This window comes from Podarcis vaucheri (genome assembly GCF_965113315.1).
Source record: "Podarcis vaucheri genome assembly, chromosome: 14".
Classification (NCBI taxonomy): domain Eukaryota; kingdom Metazoa; phylum Chordata; class Lepidosauria; order Squamata; family Lacertidae; genus Podarcis; species Podarcis vaucheri.
Genome location: NC_138752.1, coordinates 5,554,936 through 5,574,365, shown reverse-complemented (window position 1 = coordinate 5,574,365; position 19,430 = coordinate 5,554,936). Strand labels below are relative to the sequence as shown.

The 19,430-nt window shown below is 45.6% G+C and overlaps 2 protein-coding genes across 2 annotated transcripts in view; one reads left to right on the top strand and one right to left on the bottom strand.

Moving 5' to 3' along the window:
* Positions 1–5,435, top strand: part of CA12 (carbonic anhydrase 12) — a 35,211-nt gene extending 29,776 nt beyond the window's left edge. The window contains exon 10 of the mRNA XM_082199009.1: positions 4,656–5,435. Within this exon, the coding sequence (XP_082055135.1) occupies positions 4,656–4,734 (79 nt within the window). The 3' untranslated portion in view covers positions 4,735–5,435. The remainder of the gene's footprint in view (positions 1–4,655) is intronic.
* A 9,912-nt stretch (positions 5,436–15,347) lies between these two features.
* The window catches only part of RAB8B (RAB8B, member RAS oncogene family), a 42,815-nt gene continuing 38,732 nt past the window's right edge, over positions 15,348–19,430 (bottom strand). The window contains exon 8 of the mRNA XM_082198151.1: positions 15,348–18,629. Within this exon, the coding sequence (XP_082054277.1) occupies positions 18,537–18,629 (93 nt within the window). The 3' untranslated portion in view covers positions 15,348–18,536. The remainder of the gene's footprint in view (positions 18,630–19,430) is intronic.

Below are 19,430 nucleotides of genomic sequence, written 5' to 3'. Positions count from 1 at the left end.
TGATCTTCGGCTCCTCTTATTGCGCAGAACACTGCATCCTGCCCCGACGGGAGGGAGAGGAGGAGGAATCACAACTGCAGTTGGGAACGTTGCAAGCGGTCCCCCACAAATACGCGAGCTTTTTGGAGGTCTTCTGCGAGAAGGAGGCGGACAAGCTACCCCCTCACCGGCCATATGACTGCAAGATTGACCTCCTACCGGGGGCGACGCTGCCGAAGGGGCGGCTATACTCCATGTCTGAAGATGAAATGCAGGAACTCAAACAGTTCATCGAGCATAATCTGGAGCGTGGCTTCATCAGAGAGTCCAAGGCAGTGGGGGGCAGTCCCGTTTTCTTCGTGAAAAAGAAAGACACGCCCCAAAAAAGACTAGTTGTGGACTACCGCCTTTTGAACCAGATGACCAAACCGTCTGATTACCCCATGCCCAGGATTGACGACCTCCTCGCGACGGTGCGCAAGGGACGCGTGTTCACCAAGTTGGACCTGCGAGGGGCGTACAATCTCATCCGCATGCGGGAGGGCGATGAGTGGAAGACGGCCATGTTCACACCGCTGGGCACCTACGAATACAGAGTTATGCCCTTTGGATTACAAAATGGCTCTCACTGTTTTCAAGCTTTTATGCATCACGTGTTGGAGGGACTCCTCTACAAGACATGCGTCTGCTTCCTGGATGACATCCTGATTTTCTCTGACTCGCAGCAAGCTCACGACCGAGACGTGAGGGAGGTGCTCAGCAGGTTGCAACAACATAGACTGTACGCCAAGCTGGAGAAGTGCCAGTTCGACACGACGGAGGTGGATTTCCTGGGATACAAGTTGTCGGACAAGGGGATAGCCATGGACAGCACCAAGGTTCGTGCGGTATTGGATTGGAAAAGCCCGCGCAACCGGAAGGAGGTCCAGCGGTTTGTCGGCTTCGCCAACTTCTATCGCAAGTTTATCAAGGGGTTCGCGATGCAGACGGCAGCAATTACGGACACGCTCAGCTCCAAAAAAAAGAAATTCATCTGGACGGAGCAGGCGGAACAGTCCTTTCAAGCGCTCAAGCATCTCTTCGCATCGGAGAAGCAACTGCTGCATATCGACCCCAGTAAACCGTTGAGGGTAGAGACAGACGCGTCAGACAGAGCCGTGGGAGCTGTCCTGCTGCAGCGAGACCCGCAGGGGGTGTGGCGGCCGGGAGCGTTCTACTCCAGAAAGCTCAGCAAGTCGGAGCAGAACTACACCATCTGGGACAGGGAGTTGCTGGCCATTCATGCAGCTTTCAAGGCGTGGAGGCACTTCCTAATCGGCGCCAAGCACACGGTGCAGGTCTGCACGGACCACAAGAATCTGGAGCACTGGCGCACGGCTCAGTTCCTGAACCAGAGGCAGATACGTTGGGCGGAGTTCTTTGCTGACTTCAATTTCCGAATAGAGTACGTCCCAGGCGACACCAACATCATGGCGGATGCACTGTCCCGAAAACCGCAATACCTAGAAGAGGTGACGCCAGCGGCGGCCATGCACATCTTCGCACCGACGGCGTGGGCGTGTGCCTCAGCTACAGTAGACCTGGATGCGGTGCGACGTGCATTGCGGGACGACTCATTCGCGCAAGACAAGATGGCGGAACTGCTCAGAGGCACGGCTACCACGGACGAGTTCCAGGTGCGGGACGGCTTGCTCCTACGCAAAGGGGCTGTCTATGTACCAGGAGACGACCTTCGCGCCAAGGTACTGCAACAGTTGCACGACGCACCCACGGCCGGTCACTTTGGCACAGAGAAAACGATGGAATTAGTCGCGAGAGACTTCTGGTGGCCCAGGCTGAGAGGAGAGGTCGCGGACTACGTCGCGAGGTGCGACACCTGCCAGAGGGCCAAGCCGGTACACAGACCACCGGCGGGACTGTTAGAACCGCTGCAAACACCGTTTGAACCGTGGGAGAGGGTGGCCCTGGACTTTGTGACGGATTTACCCAGCTCGAGAGGCAAGACAGCTGTGCTAGTGGTGGTGGACTTGTTCACCAAGATGGCACATTTCATTCCGTGTGCGAAGGTGGCCACGGCGGAACAAACCGCCAAACTGTTCATAGATCACGTGTTCAAAGTGCATGGCCTGCCACGGTCTATCCTGTCCGACCGCGGACGCCAGTTCATCTCGTCTTTCTGGCAGAAGCTGATGGGTTTTCTAAATGTCAAGGTCAATCTGGCATCAGCAAGACACCCGCAGACCAACGGGCAAGCAGAGAGGGTCAATGCCATCATGCAGCAGTACCTGAGATGCTATGCCAATCAACAGCCTGCGACGTGGGTGGATTACCTGCCGCTAGCCGAGTTCGCTTACAACAACACGAAGCACGTGTCCACAGGAGTGACGCCGTTCTTTGCCAACAATGGGAGGAATCCCAGAACCTTCCCGGGACTGGAGAGAGTGGGGGAAGGAGAACCACAGACGGCGGACGCGTTCGCGTCAGAGCTGCAGGCGGTCCACGATCAACTCAGACGGCAGCTGGAGCTAGCTAAGCACGCCTACAAGGTGCAAGCTGACAAGCACAGGCGGGTTGGCGAAGTGATCCAAGTGGGAGACTGGGTCTGGTTGGCAGCCCACGCAGTGCCGACCAGGTCGCTTGCCAAGAAGAAGTTGGGGCACAAGCAGATCGGTCCGTACCAAGTCGAAGCGCAGATCAACCCGGTAGCCTTCCGACTGGCGCTGCCGGAGGGTTCCAGAATGCATCCGGTGTTCCACAGGTCGGTGCTCACTCCCTACAAGGCACCTCACAGGTTCCAGGAGCCAGGGACGGCGCCAAGTCCGCTCCGGGAACGGACGGAGACGCGGGAGGTGAAGCACCAGGACCACATCAACGAGGTCACGGAGATTTTGGACTCCAGATGGGGGGAAGAGGGAGTCGAATACCTCTTAGCCAGAGAGGGCACCCGGGCCAGCGCCAATAGCTGGGTACCAGACTACGCTTTGGAGGAACCCCTGCTCAAGGACGAGTTTCATGCCCTCTTCCCACACAAACCCATGCCAGCGAGCTTCTTCGACGACTGGTTGTTCACACCCACACTTTCTTCCAGCACGTTCCATGGATTCGACTCAGAAGGGGAACCCGCACGGAGCACCCGTTCCCCAGAAGGTTCACCGGCAGGTTCGGCATCAGGCAACTCGTATTGGTGGGACGATCGACCAGAGGAGCGATGGCGCAGGAAGTGGCTGGAGATGCCAGGTCGAGCGACCGACGCAGAGACTGACATGGACGTGTTCGGGGAGGACCTCGGGTTCGAGCACGGCGGTACAGAGATGGAAGAGCAACAAGTCCACGTCGACGACCGCGAGGGGGAAGACTCGGAGGTCTTCAGTTGGCGGCCACCCACGGGGAGCGACCTGTATCCAGCATTCCCTCCCATGATGATGGAGCGCCCAGCACCCACACCTGACAGCGGGGAGGGGGGAAGGGGGGGCTTCGAGGGGGGGATGGATGTCAGGGGTTCAGAAGCAGAGACGCAGAGAAGGGTGGAAACAGAGAGCGAGGGGGAGGAAGCCGAAGGGAGAATGAGTGATGATGACGACCCGAGATCTCCAAGCCTAAGCAGTGAGTCAGAGGACTCCCAAAAGGGAGCCCCAGTGAGCAGAGCAAGGGGGGGATCCGGGGGGACACCCCAGGAGGAAGGGAACAGAGGAGATTCAGAGAGCAGCAGCTGGAAGTCGGGACCCACGCTCATAACTGAGGGCGGCAGCAGCTGGAAGTCGGGACCCACGCTCAAGACTGAGAGCAGCAGGGAGGAAGGTAGCCAGGCATCGGGTTCCGGAGGCTGTCAGCAGGAGGGAGGGCACGAGTCAGGGGTGGTCACGCCCTCCTCAGAGAGCGAGGCAACGGTTAAGAGGAAAGTAGAGAGTTGGGCGCGCGCGCCAAGTTCAAATGCAGCGGAAGCTGGAGCAGTAAGCAGCCCGGAGAGTGAGCCAGGTCCTAAAGCCCGCCGCAAGGAGGCAGAAGGATCAGGGGGGTCAGCGTCAGAGGAGAGTAGAAGGGAGGAGGCCCAGGGGGGCAGAAGGACCCAGAGACGTAGGGAGAGGCGAAGGAGGTGGAGCAAGGCTAGGGTATTAAGCTGGTGTGCAAGAGGCGGGGACTCAGACGGGTCTTCGCCGACCTAGAGCAGAAGGTGTAGAGCTGCACGCTGCAGTTCGGAAATGAAACCTGTAACTCAATAAAGACTCTTTTAAAGTGGACGCTGTGTGGCGTGGTCCTATGTGAGCTGGGACCTGGTAGCAGCTCTGACAGACGGTTACTGTCATTCCATGGGATGTTAGTTTAGAGTCATGGTTCTTCAGCTAGATTGTCCTGTACAATTAGCAGATGAAACCAATTTCAGTAGTCTTACTCCAGACTTATTCTGGTACTGTACCACACAAATTGTATTTCTCCCAGTGTCCTTACCCTGCCTACCCTCACTGGAGCCATTCGGGCCATGAGTCCAAACCACCCCCTGCTCCACTATTCATAGCATCAATAGATTAGAACGTCTACTTTAACCATTGTCTGTGTAGGAAAAGTCCACTCTTTCATGGCTTCAATTCAGAGAACAATATAACAGGGCTTTAAAATAATTGCTGATATTCTTCAATTGCAATTTCAGTTTTGACTAACCCAGTTGTTTTGCTTTTCAGCATCAAACAAACAAGGGAAGAAAAAGGGGTCATCTACAAGTCAGCGATCAGCAAAGAGGAGAATATTTCCAAAGCATAAGCTTCTGTTGAGTTACCTAAGCAGCCACTCATTCACTTCTTTCTCAAACATTTGCACTGTTTTCTCCTGCTTTATCACTCAAATCTGCTGGATTATTTTTGCCTGAGCACAAAAAGAGACAATAACAAACTTAGTTGGCCTCTAAGGTGCTACTGGAAGGAATTTTTTTATTTTGTTTTGACTACGGCAGACCAACATGGCTACCTACCTGTAACAAAAAGTGCTATAGTTTGAAGAAAGCTTTTCATGTGTATGAAAATGTGACTCCCCTCCCCCTATCAGAAAACCAGTGCTGCTAATGTTAAGGAATCACCTGTATTTAGGGAGCAGATGACATTATTGGTGCCAGATTGAAAGATTGTGTCAATAATAGAATTGGAACAGTGGGAAATATTGAGAGGGAAATGAGCAAATTTGGATAGAAAACCTGCTTTGGATGCAGGGTTCCCAGCGCCAGTTTTAAGCAGTTTATAGGTCAGGGGTCAGGTATTTTCAAATAAAACAGGTCAAATAAAACTCTCGTTTCCTCTGAGACTATAATGAGCTCCATTAGGTTCAGGCTAAAGAAATCTTGTTTCCTCCTAGTAGTTATCGCTAGTGACAACAGGTAGAAGCCACAAATTTGTACATAAACAAAAATACTATGTATACATAATCAGTAATTTCAACTTTATATAGCAGCATGTAATAAATATTTTTATTAAGAGTTTTTGTGGCAAGTCCCATTTGTCTTCAATCATATACCGTTTTATAAATATATCAGACAAAATTATTCTCCTGAATAGAAGCCAGGCAATGTTCCCCTGTATTTCCTGAGCTCTCAGCTGACCAGGTGATGCTCATGTAATCCACAGCAAGGAATTCTGCTTTTCACCCATTCCACAGCAAGGAATGCCTGGCAGCCCTTATAGTGCAGATATTACTGTAATTGCTCCCAAGGCATACTGGGTCTTGTTCTCAAACTGTGTTCCGGGGAACCCCATTGGTTCATCAAGAAAGAAAATCAATCGTATTAATAGACAACCTTCTCAAAGACAGGTGGCCTGCCACCATCAATGCACCCCTGCAATGCCAGCTGCAACTGAGTGCTGAGTTTGTTCTAGCTGTACTCTCTGTTCCTACAAGGTTGAGCGTATTTACTCAGACATACCAAATTTTTTATTTATTATTATTATTATTATTATTATTATTATTTTGGACGTGGGTGGTGCTGTGGGTTAAACCACAGAGACTAGGACTTGCCGATCAGAAGGTTGGCGGTTCGAATCCCCGCGACAGGGTGAGCTCCCTTTGCTTGGTCCCAGCTCCTGCCAACCTAGCAGTTCAAAAGCACGTCAAAGTGCAAGTAGATAAATAGGTACCGCTCTGGCGGGAAGGTAAACGGCGTTTCTGTGCGCTGCTCTGGTTTGCCAGAAGCGGCTTAGTCATGCTGGCCACATGACCCGGAAGCTGTACTCCGGCTCCCTCGGCCAGTAAAGTAAGATGAGCGCCGCAACCCCAGAGTCGATCATGACTGGACCTAATGGTCAGGGATCCCTTTACCTTTACCTACTGTAACTTCTAGGGACACAGGTGGCGCTGTGGGTAAAACCTCAGCGCCTAGGACTTGCCGATCGCATGGTTGGCAGTTTGAATCCCCGCGGTGGGGTGAGCTCCCGTCGTTCGGTCCCAGCTCCTGCCCACCTAGCAGTTTGAAAGCACAATTAAGTGCAAGTAGATAAATAGGTACCGCTTTCTAGCGGGAAGGTAAATGGCGTTCCGTGTGCTACTCTGGTGCTGGCTCGCCAGAGCAGCTTCGCCACGCTGGCCACGTGACCCGGAAGCGTCTGCGGACAGCGCTGGCTCCTGGCCTCTAGAGTGAGATGAGCGCACAACCCTAGAGTCTGTCAAGACTGGCCCGTACGGGCAGGGGTACCTTTACCTTTACCTTTACTGTAACTTCTACTTATTTCAATGTTGGTAACCCATGAGCAAGTGTGCATAATATTACAGTAATATTACAGTAAGTAACTGGAATCTTTCAGTGACTACACCATTGGCATCCTGTGTCTTCCATGATATCTCAGAAACACGAGTGAAAATGTCAGTGAGACTGCTTGGTCTCCATTCTTTATTAAACGGGGACTCACACCTGAGGTGTTGCACCCCCACTCCTGGCAGTGGTACAGTCCACCCACTAGTGAGTCAGGAGCAGTTTATATTGGTGCCTTGCCGTCTGCAGCTCTGCCCTGTTATTTTCCATGCACAATTCAAGGTGCTGCTTATAAAGCCCTAAGTCCCAGCATCATAGTTCCCCTGTTAGTATCTCCAGTATTAACGTAGACAGGCCAGGGTTGAAGTCAGGGGCCCTTCAGAAGTGTTTTAAGACCTACTTGTTTGTCAACAAAGGAAGGGACGAATTTATTTCAATTAGTCAATCATCACTGGCCAGGGCAGTGATGGATGTCCTTTGTTAGCTGCTCAGAGCCTCCAGGTCTGGTGGACCACAAATTTAAGCATATAAGGAAACAAATATTGATGGGCCACAATTCAATATAGAGTGAAGCATGCTTAAGTTTACAGCTCTCTGTGGTGTTCCTTGTGCTTTCTGGTAGATTGTGCTTTGTGTTAATTAGTTGGTCGGTCATGGGGGGGGCAGTCACTTGGACCATATTACAGGATTTGCTTTCAGCCCCCCCAAAACAAATGTTGGAATTGGCCACGGATTAATTTTCCTGGGGTGAAGCTGACAGGAAAACTGAAAAATGTAAACAGATAGATGTCCTGTTCTGACTGGTTGTGTACTGACTCCATGTGTACCTCCTATAGCAATAATTACAAAAACACTTCCACACAAATATTATTCAAGAGCTGAGCCACAACCAAAATAGGAGTAGGGCAAATTGCTGTTGGAGTCAGACCACAAAGAAGACTAATTCCCACCACACAATGTGTCTACAGCTGGCACATCAGACAGCTCCCAGTGCTCTAATCCTACGATGACACTTGACACACCGTACAGTGGTACCTCGGGTTAAGTACTTAATTCGTTCCGGAGGTCCGTTCTTAACCTGAAACTGTTCTTAACATGAAGCACCACTTTAGCTAATGGGGCCTCCTGCTGCCGCTGCGCCACCGGAGCCCAATTTCTGTTCTCATCCTAAAGCAACGTTCTTAACCTGAAACACTTTCTGGGTTAGTGGAGTCTGTAACCTGAAGCGTATGTAACCCGAGGTACCACTGTAATCATTCTCCTGCTTTACTCTTCTGGATGTGAGCAATGGAAAGGGAGGAAGCATCCCTCTCTGGTACTATTTACTTAGTTGCCTGGGATTTTGAGTTTCACTATCTTACTATTCTTAGAGCACTAAAGCAATTCAGATGAAAAGAGGAATTAAGAGCCTGGGTGCAATTACTGCTTCAGAAACCTTCAGCCTTAGCTTTCAGTAATCCAGGGCATTCCCTTATGGGCAAGCTTCCCGATGCCCCCATGACGGGGCCAAAGGCTAAAAATGTGCAAAGCAGCAGATGTGATTCTTACCTTTGTACAGTAGGGTATATTGCACCCACACTCCAAACACACACCTGGACACATACAAACACCTCTCCATCCAGAAAAGCAAGAGGCATTATTCTAGTTCAAGATACCTTCATCTGTCATGGATACTTTAGTTGAGATTCCTGCTGTAGCAGATCCACCGCTTACTACTAATTAATAGTGAGTGGACTCACCCCGCTAACTGCCCCCAATTAAATATAGCACACACTCTATGCCAATCACATAAGTTTTACCATTTACCATCTCAGGCAGGAGTTGATCAAGCAAAGTGGAAAAGTTTTATTAAGCAAAAAGAAATTTGTGAAACAAAGTGGGGTCAGGAATTGCATACTGTCTGTTAGAAGTTTGCTTTAACTACAGTATAAGATATCTCACAGCTTCTCTTAACCTCTCTTTACTCAAAATCAGTTGCTACACTTCAGTTTCTGTTACTAACTCTTCTGTTATCTAACTTCTCCCTCAGAAATGGCTCCATTTATATTCCCCCTCCATCCTGCAAAGTGCTGCCCCCCCCTGGCTAGCAGACTCTGTAGCCAATCAGAGAGAGGCTCCTGCCCTCTGGTGGAATTTCTGGGGGACTGCACCACCAGACTCTGGTCTGGTTTTGCTGCCTGCCATACCTGCATTGCAGGGGGTTGGACTAGATGACCCCTTGGGTACCTTCTAACTCTAAAATTCTGTCTCCACCTGGGCAACTGCACTTGAGAAGGGTGTGGAACAAGGCTGGCGGCCTTGGGACTGCCTTGAGGGCCAAACACCTTAGAGGGCTACACTTGGCCTCCAGGCTGAGTTTCTGCACCCTAGCGCAAAGTAATTATTGGAAAGTAGCCACACCACCCAATTAAAAGAGAAGACAGGGAGTTCATTAAATGGATTATGAATAAGCAAGATAATTTGTTTGTATCACATTATGAAGACAATATGCCAATGTTATGAGAAAAAACTGCTCCTTTTCCATTGGGGTACCCAAGAGCCCATATAGAGTCCTTTTGTAGGTTCTCTATTGGTAGGAGAAATAACAGAGGCCAACCAGAGAATATTGAGAAGCAAAGCAGCTATTAAGCCTGATCTTTATTAAGCTCTTGCAACAGGGTCCTCACTCACCACAAGCAGGAAAGAGGAGGAACCCAGAACAAAGCTGTGCCCGCCCTTATATAGACTTTGGAAATTGCCCACCCTCAAACTCCAGACCACCACCAGAAACATTATACATACAACACAGAATGGGTGTAGCCCAGGACAACTTCCCCCAATACATCATACATACATCACAGAAGGGGTGGTCTAAAACAGAATCCTGAGTGTGTTATCTCCTGTCTGGCATGTTACCTCATTGCATTATCTGGGTTTTGGCCACTCCTTCGTTATAATAATTACTTAATTCCCGAATCCAGGTCACAGGTCACAGGCTCACCCTATTCACATCTTAAATGTGCACTTAAGGCAGAATTTGTGAGCACAGAGACAATGGGGAGGTTTTTTCCCATTTACTTCGACCTTGCAGAGAAATATTTGAGGTCATTTTGGGAAAGAGAAAATTGTTTCAGGACTTTTCTGTGGGTTTCAGACATGTGGTTTACATATTTGTATGTGTTTGCTTGGTACATTTATGAACATTCTCTCTCTCTCTCTCTCTCTCTCTCTCTATATATATATATATATATATATATATATATGATGGTGTGTGTTTGTGTGCGATTTTAAAATTCTTATAACACCAACATAAAACAAAAACAAAAGCAACCTGCCATGCTTATGATGAGCCACTTCGCAAATACATTGTAAATTAAGACTCCTAGTGGTTTCAAGCCTGCTCCTTGGGAGAAAGCCAATGGCAAACCTGGACAGCATCTTAAAAAGCAGAGACATCACCTTGCCAACAAAGGTCCGTATAGTAAAAGCTATGATTTTCCCAGTAGTGATGTATGGAAGTGAGAGCTGGACCATAAAGAAGGCTGATCACCAAAGAATTTATGCTTTTGAATTATGGTGCTGGAGGAGACTCTTGAGAGTCCCATGGACTGCAAGAAGATCAAACCGATCCATTCTTAAGGAAATCAGCCCTGAGTGCTCACTGGAAGGACAGATCGTGAAGCTAAGGCTCCAAGACTTTGGCCACCTCATGAGAAGAGAAGACTCCCTGGAAAAGACCCTGATGTTGGGAAAGATGGAGGGCACAAGGAGAAGGGGACGACGGAGGACGAGATGGTTGGACAGTGTTCTCGAAGCTACCAGCATGAGTTTGACCAAACTGCGGGAGACAGTGGAAGACAGGAGTGCCTGGCGTGCTCTGGTCCAGGGGGTCATGAAGAGTCGGACACGACTAAGCGACTAAACAACAACAACAGTGGTTTCAAGGCTAAAAGTTTTTTAAAGTAGACTAATTGACACACAACTAAAACAGAAACAACAGAAACATTACAAGCTAACATAAAGTCAGTATAGTTGTAGCCAGCTAAAGGGATTCATGTTTTGGAAAGAGAGAATATACCAAAGTAATGTCAAAAGAAACAAAAAGAATTGCCTGAGTGAAGAAAATGAAACATCTCACTTATACACACTGCAAAATGAAATAACAGAGATCAACAGTTATGCATATACCTGCAGATAATTTTTTAACTGTAGCTACTTGCTCAGCAGTAGCAAGATGTGTATTTCAAGACACATGGTCTATTAGTTTTTCTTTTGAAACACTAAGGGGATGTGGCACTCTCAAGGAGAAGCGATTTGATACCATCTAGTGGCAGAACCCTATGTGGAGCAAAAAGTAAAGATATTCTTATCTAAACTATGACAAATTAGGACTGAGAATTTTGCTGAAATAACTGTTTTGTTTAGTGCATAGTGGAAGAACAAGAACTATTATAATTTTTTAATGTGGCAACGTTTTGCACTTACATCTGGAAGCCTCATGTTACTGCATGTCCACCCCATCTTTTCTCCACAGACATCACCCCCAAAGAATACAGTGGGGCACATTTACCTGGGATTAAGTTCCATTTAACTCAGTGAGGTTTTTCTCTGAAAATTTGAAAAACCACGAGTGCCACCTTGAGCTGCTTGGAGGAAAGTGGCGTATAAATGTGAAATATATCCCCAGCCAGGTCTGGAGCAATATAAAAACAAACAAACCTAAAAATCAAAGAGGAAAGATCCCAAGACACATCTAGGATAACCTGGCGTGGGCTCCGTAGACTTTTCACGCAGGCCCTTGGCGATCTCAGTGTGTGGAGGGTCTGCCATGCCCCTGTGCTATCCATGGACTCCACACAATGGGGTCTCATCTGAATCATCCATTGCAGTTTCCTACTAGCAGGTTAAATTTTCCAAAATGTTTTACAGTGTTGTTGCTTTTTATCCTCAACCACCTTGCAAACCATTTTAACACGATGGCAGAAATGGGCAAATCAGCAGATTTAGTTCATAGGAGGAATGTAAATTTTCACATTGATAAGTCTGTAGGAAACATGGGCTTGTTTGATCCATTTATTATTTGAATGTAACCTATGGAGATGTATGGCTTAAAAGACATTTATGGTGCAGTGTTGGACTAGGACCCAAGAGACCAGGGTTCAAATACCTGCACAGCCATGAAACCCACTGGGTCAACTTGGGCCAGATACGGTCCCTCAGCCTAATCCACCTTGCAGGGTTGTTGAGAGGATAAAATAGGGAGCAGTCTAACCAGGTCCACCACCTTGGGCTCCCTTGGAGAAAAGGAGGGAGAGAAGTGCAGCCAATCAACTTCTGCAAATAATGTTTTATATTGTTTTACTGTTATTCACAGCCCCACTTTGATTTGTAGTGGTGCAGAAGCACTTTCATAAATAGTTTGCTTTTCTGAACATTATTTACTGTATTCTTTTAACAAAATCTGGTTCTAACAAAGGCTGACTAAAGAAAACTCTGCAACGAGTAGGGCAAAACTTGCTGCTTATCGGTTTAGGCCTCGCCTCACCTCGGCTGACTGACAGGATAGAGGGGGAACTGGATCCAGAACATATTTAAAGCAGAATCTATCCAATTCACTTTCCAAAACATGTGAAACATGTCTGTCCTTCAACATTTGCACATATCCTAATTTTCATTGCAGTTCTCCAGCCAACCACGATGCGTGTTAGAGGAAAGTATGCATAGAAATGGAGATATTAGTGAAAACAACATGCAAAAATGCATTCTATTAGGGGAAATGGCTTGCAGAGATGTGTACATTACTCCTAGCTGCATATTTAAAAAATCTAATTTTAATCCAACAAAACAGAGACCACTTGCAATAAATGTGTCATATAAGCATAGCCATTTCAATTATTTAATAGAATTGTAAAGGGTCGTCTAGTTCAACCTCTGCAATGCAGGAATCTTTTCCCCAACGTGGAGCTCAAACCCACAACCCTGAGATTAAGAGTCTCATACGCTACTGACTATCCCAGCTATATAGCTGTTGTTGTTGTTATTTACTTACTGTTCTTCATCTGACGTTCCTGGGGGCGTTTGCAACAGAAAACACAAAATACATAATAAAACAAAAACAAGCCAACAACCTCCCTCCCACAAACACATTTAAAAGCCATAGGATGTTAATCAGCCGACTACCTGGCTGAAGAGAAATATTTTTGCTGAGCGCCTAAAGATTTTGCGAGCCACTGCAGAAAAGGCCCTGTTCTCAGGTTGCCGCCTTCTGGACCTCTCACACAGGAGGCACATGAAGGGTCTCAGATGATGATCACGAGGTCCGAGTCGGTTCATATTATTGTAATTGTTGTGAATAATAATAAAAATATGCCTTTTGAATATACGCTTGAACCTATAGAATTTTATAATTTTTATTATGGGATCATACTTGCGGTAATGTCTGACCTCCTTCCCTTTGGACCCCCCCCCCCCGCCTAGCTAATTAAATGCTGCTGGAATGGTGTAGCCAGGTAGGTCCAGGGTCCTGTAAATACATAATTATGGGATGGGGTGCTGTGGCCACTGTCTGTCTGCGAGGTTACCAATGCATGACTGAAGTAGCCAAATTCTTCCTATCCAGGAACAGGCATAGCTGTCAAACCAACCAAGTCCAGAACCTTTAAACATCCCTGCTCTACAAAAGGGTTTCAGCCATATAATGATGAAACCTCAGCCCCAAACTCCTAATGACCTCTCCCCACAGCTTCATATAGATGTTCTGGCAGGGTTAAAAAAGACTGAGCACAATACTTTTAGAAAAGGGGATGAGCCTTCAAGCCTACCAGCGTAGGGATATTCCTAATGTATGCAAGCATGCCTTTTATCGCTCCTTTGTAACACGACTCATTAGGCCCAAACTAGGTTAGCAATACATTAATATCAGATAAGCTACTGTTGTGGAATAGAGGGTTTTCAAACCACTGACTTTTGGCAGGCAGCCTTCACCAGCTGGAAGGCGATACTTTGGTGCTGTGTTACAGAAGGGAACCAAACACATGGGATTAAGTAGTAAAGACAGCAGCTTCTCTCACACTTAGAAGTCAGCGTAAATGCTTCTCTCTAGTTCTAAGCTCAACACACAATATTATTTTCCCTGCTCAGCCACGAAGCTGTTTAGGTCACTCTCACACTCAAACCTAAACAAGATTATTGCCAAGATAAAATGGGAATGCCTCCAAATAAATTTAACAGAAAGAGCAGGGATGTGAATGCAAAACAAAATATATTGATAGGCTGCAATCAGGTACTGGTTATTCTAGTACAGAAGTCTTGCAGCAAGCATGGAAACGTCTGCCAGTTTTCCTTTCCACTCCTCTCCAACTTTAGCCGCTTATCTGAGGATTCAGCTGGGCTGTAGGCTCCCTGAGCAGCTTTGTATATGAATGGAATTTGCAAAAGGTTATCCTTTTTTCACCAAAAGTAACAATATTCTGCTGTATTTCAAACCAGCAGTGACTGTACTAGGAGAATCCTTATATTAATGCAATATAGCTGGAGACCATGTTTGTGTCAGTCACCTTTTACAGATTTTCACATTGGAATAAACTGAAGCAGGAAATAGTTCATTCACAGATGATTGAAGAGAGTCTATAGCTGAGAGACATAGACAGTCCCAGACTCCGTTCTTGGCATCTCCTGACAAGGCTAGGGGGGAAAGCTCTTGGAGACACAGTAGACAAAAGGATAGGGAACCTCTGACTCTCCAAAGGCCCACATCAGCTCCAGCCAAGAGTTAGGGTTGATGGGCATTGTAATTCAACATTTGGACAGGGATGTAGATCTAATGTGTTACTTTTTCTGAGTGTAGTTCTGAAAATTGTGTGCGGTCAGGGTTAAGCATACTGTAGATATGCCCTGAATTATTCAACAAAGGGTGTTCAATCAATCCATTCAGTTTCAGGAAACAGTTGTCTCTTACCTCTTTTTACTCCCAACAGCATGCATCAGGCAGAATGATAATGCACTACAGAACTTGTTTGATCACACTGTATATTTCATAAAAACTTAACATTTAATTATGTAATTTTATTTGAGACGCACATAGTTATAAAAGAGTTCACTTGAAATAATACCCCTCCCCCCTTTTTTGTACACAGTATTAATACACAGTTAATGATTAAGTTTACAAGTTAACCACATGACAAGTTCACATTATCTGCCGGAGCTTTTCCACCTTATGCTTTTGGAGTATTGATAATATGTGCTTCACACGTGGCAGAATAATTATGTAAAATTTAGGATTAGGCTCTTCCGGATCATGCTTTATTTCTCAGAATTTAGTATGTCTCAATAAAACTGTTAAGTTCAAGGGAGAAACATGATATTTGGGCAGAAAAATATATTTGTAAGGCCATAGGAACACACTACAAATTCCCCAGAAGCTAGGGAAACTTATCTAAGAAGCCCTGTATTTTAAAATGAAAGGCATAAGACTAGAATATGGTGACACCAGACTTACTGTTAGCCCCTTCAGTCTTTAGCCTTACAAATATTGCACTCACTCTAAATCAAGCCTTTCCATAATTACCAAACACGTTTGCACATTAACCTACTGTCACAAGCCTTTCAAGTTGTTACAGACCAAGTTGATGACAGAATTTAAAAAAGTCTAACACAACATCCATTTTGGCTAGCAGAATTAATGGACTTTATTCATTGAATTTGCAAGTAAGTGAGAAGTGGGAATGCACTTGGGACAGGCAAATACCCCATTTATTTTAAAAAACAACACTTCTCAAAAAAGGCTAGCAAGTATTTTACAAGTATGGTACAGAGAGAACACCAAGTTCAAAAAGAGATTATATTTCATATGCCACACAGGAATCCAAGTCTAACCAGATGTATGAAACTTAAAACCAAGCATTTAAGCTATAAAATGTCAACTGGAGGAGACACAATGCTTTGATGGATCAACAAGTTTAGCTAAGCACAGATGAATGTTTTAAAATTGCACTCTCTTTTTAGAAAGTCAGTAGTAAACGACAAAAAACTAAGAATGGAAAGAGAGTGTATGCTTTCTGCTCTGGAAAGCGTATCAATGTTTACCCTTCATTTAAATGGGTGAGTTCTGCAGAGCAAGGCTAAATGTGTTGTATCATGAAGAAAAGACAACAGTTGGGGAATCTAAACCAACTATTAGCTAAATGGAAGAATGTTTTCTTTTTCAGGGTTAACACCCAACACAAGACTTGTTCTGGGGTAAGAAATGTTTGCATCAAGCAATGAAGGCAAAGGCAGTCCCATACCATCATAGTTTGCCTGTTTGCCTCGAGCACTCGAGGAAATAAGTTGACGTGGACAGTCAGCTGATTTACACTGTAAAATGCAGTTCGACAAGGCATATTATTTGTAGAAAAATGGGCTAAATCAACCATTATGAAAAGTTTGAAGTGCAGCCATAGCACTTAATACTGCTGCATAGGCTATACCAACATTTCCTTAAGACTAAAGTTGTTTCCGTATGAAACAAATATTTTCAGAACTTCAGTAGGGAACAGACTATTCTGTCACTAATATTTTGACAGGATAAAACTAAATATTAACAATATTAACAATGAGGGAAAATGAACTGTGTGTGGCATCCTTACACCAATCTTAAAGTGAATTTCCTATGGTCTTACTCAAATTATGTACATTTTAGCACAGCTAGAAGTAAGAAAATAGCAAGATATTTTTTAAAATAAAACAGAGTAGATACCCCAATTTGCTGCTGCTTCAAGAAGCACTTTATATAAATTCAACTAGTTACAGGCTCTCTCAAAGGGAAGTTCATAGAGACTAAATGTTCGTACATAGAACCAAGATGTGAAGTATGATGCCAACGAAGAGGAAACATAAGCAAAGAAAATCTGCCAAAAGGAACCACAGAACTTGTCAGTTTTGGCTTTCAGACAAACCCCCTGAGATACAGATTACAATACAAAGAAGTCAGATGTGGGAAAAAGATGGACATTCATTGTGGGTGGAGTCACACTTGCCCCCCAAAAAAGCACTTTGTGTTATAAAGCAAGAACCACAACACTTTAGTCCAAGCATGGGACCCACAGCAATCAGACATATTTGTGTTTTGCTGTTTAATATTCCTGTTGGATACACTCCTCTTTCCATGCATCAACCCAGATGCTGCAATCCAAGAGGTAATTGGAGCAATATTGTTAGGATTATAAACAGAGGGGCAGGAAGAGTGCGCAAATATTCACAACTCCACAGGAATGTTTTTTCTAACCCGCTCAACCAATGTTATGTTACAGAGTGCCAGTGGCCAACCTATTCACCTTGAATGACGCAAGATATGCTTAGAATTATATTGACATTTGACCCTCTAAAACGATGCAACGTTGTGTGCCTATTTGGCTAGCTAATGGGACATGTTTCACAACAGCAGCTCATGGAGCTGGGGTGTCATCAAGGTTGTGTTGAGATAAGTTTTAACTTGCAAAGGTCCATGTTTGGCACATCAATAGAACTAAAGCACCTGTATTTAAAGTAACTCAACATTTTATAAATAATTTAAATAGTGGTGAAATAGGCTGGTATGGGAGTCTCAGTTAAGTGAGAAAGGCAGCTAAGTTTATATCTGTTCTAAATGTCTGAACCAACACCAGTTGTCTCAAGATTCATGGAAGGTCATTATCAGGAGGACAGTGACTATGCTTTTTGAAAAAGGGACTGAAAGCTAGAGGGGATAGTTACACATGTTGTGTGTGCTTTTTCTATTAATATTCAACAGGCTGAAACAGGAACCTTTATATACAGGAATAGTTGCATTCAAGAGAGAACTTAGTGCCTTCCAGTTCAACTGAATACAGCATGAAATAGAAGTGAAATTGGATTGATGTAAGAGATACTGTAAGTGGTTCCAGTACACCTTCTGTACATAGAAATTCAACACCATACATTCAGAAAAAAAGTTCGTTTCCATATAAACAGATCTGTGTATTTGTCAAACAAAAGTGGCAAGCCCAAATAGAAATTGTAAGTGCCGGGGGTGTTAAGCTTTCCAACACCAGGCTACAAAACCACATTTATGTTGCAGACATATTTCTATGCCTGAGAAAAATACTAGGGCCATATTCAGGCCTCCAGGTGCCCCTTCTTATTAAGTACACAAGGCAGTATGAGGAGCCACAGTGTTGATGGGAGGTCTACGCCTACATGCCATCTAGCCCTCCCTTTTGCCTTGACAGAGAACAAGTAAATTACACTGAGTTGAGGAGGGCAAGTGGCTGGGGATACAGGAAGCACACAGAGCTCCAAGGGCCCCTTGTGATGCCCATGAATAATTGTAGGCAGAATTCTATTGGCTCTATGGTGACCCTCTGAGGAATGGGTGCTGCATCTACGGCCATGCCCTCTGTATTCAGTATGGGACCCAATCTGATCCCTTTATACTACAGCTGGGTGAAATGCTAGGGAATGCTTACCAGAACAAAAAGAAAGAAAGCTGTGCAAAGACAAGTGTTAAGACTGTGCTCTAGCAGGCAACAGAGGGCAAATATGAGTGTGCAAAGAAAAACTTAGCAGCTTTTGAAGCAGGCAGTGAAACAAAGTAATAAAGAAGATTTAGCTCCTGCACATGTGTCTCTCAACTTCACAGCTTCCGTGTTTGAGAAGAGGGAGCCCGACTTGCTGAGAAGCAGAGCGAACCAAAATCCTTTTCTCTCTTGGTTTAGCACACTCTACATTCAAACAGAGCTCTCAGCAGCAGCCTGGTGGTAACAGCTCTGAGGCCAGGTGAGCCTGTGCTTTCAGAGAAGCAGGAAAAGGGTTTTCTCTCTCTCTAGGTATGCTGCAGTCTATTATTAGGAGTTCATCAAAGCAGTGTGCATCGAAAGAAGCTGCTCTTCTTTGATCTGTTTTCCATTATTTTCACTGGTCCACCTGCACCTGCTGAACTGTTGTCATTCTAAGGAGAGACATAAGAAGAAGAAGATTTAAGGTGTATTATTGTTGCAGAATGAACAAATCCTTTGGATTTTTTTGCTTCCCCTCCAAACAAAACTCAAATCCAATGAAAAACTAGTACATAAATCATACACTGTATGATTGTGTACTCAAAACAAGAGGTCAAGCAGCTGACCCCACACAGGGCACAGAAGAGTGCTTTGGAAAATTTGACACTCCCCTCCCAGCTCTCACGCTGCCTTCTCAAAGCCAGCTAAGCGAGGCGCCAGGCTCTGTCAGGGTCTAGAGCCCACATGCCTCCTTCCCAAAACCCAGCTTCTCTTTTACCAACTTTGGGAAGGCAGCACAAGGGCAGCAGTGTGTGTGTGTGTGTGTGTGTGTGTGTGTGTGTGTAAGAGGCATCAAATGCTGGTGAGGGTCGCCAAAAAAGGTACTGAGGGCCATGCACTGGACTGCCCTGTTCTATACACCTCACTGCTCTAATAATGCCTCCTCCTCTGCTTAGGCTTTGTAATTCTGCCCTATCTGGAGCATTTAATCACAACTTATACAGAGTTGCAGTAGTTACCTGCCCTCAGAGGTGGATTCCCGTTGCAGCCCTGCATGAGTCACTGTTCCCTGCTTGCTGACGTTATGCCCAGAACAGAAACTCATGCAGACACCAGGGTGTGTGTGGGTGCTCAGAACCTCTTCAGGTGTAAGAGTCCACAATTTTGATTCAGCTACTGGGCATTTGGGAAATCATGAAAGAATGAATACGCCTGCCTCACTTTAGTGAAAAGGAGCTTTGCAAAAGAGCAGC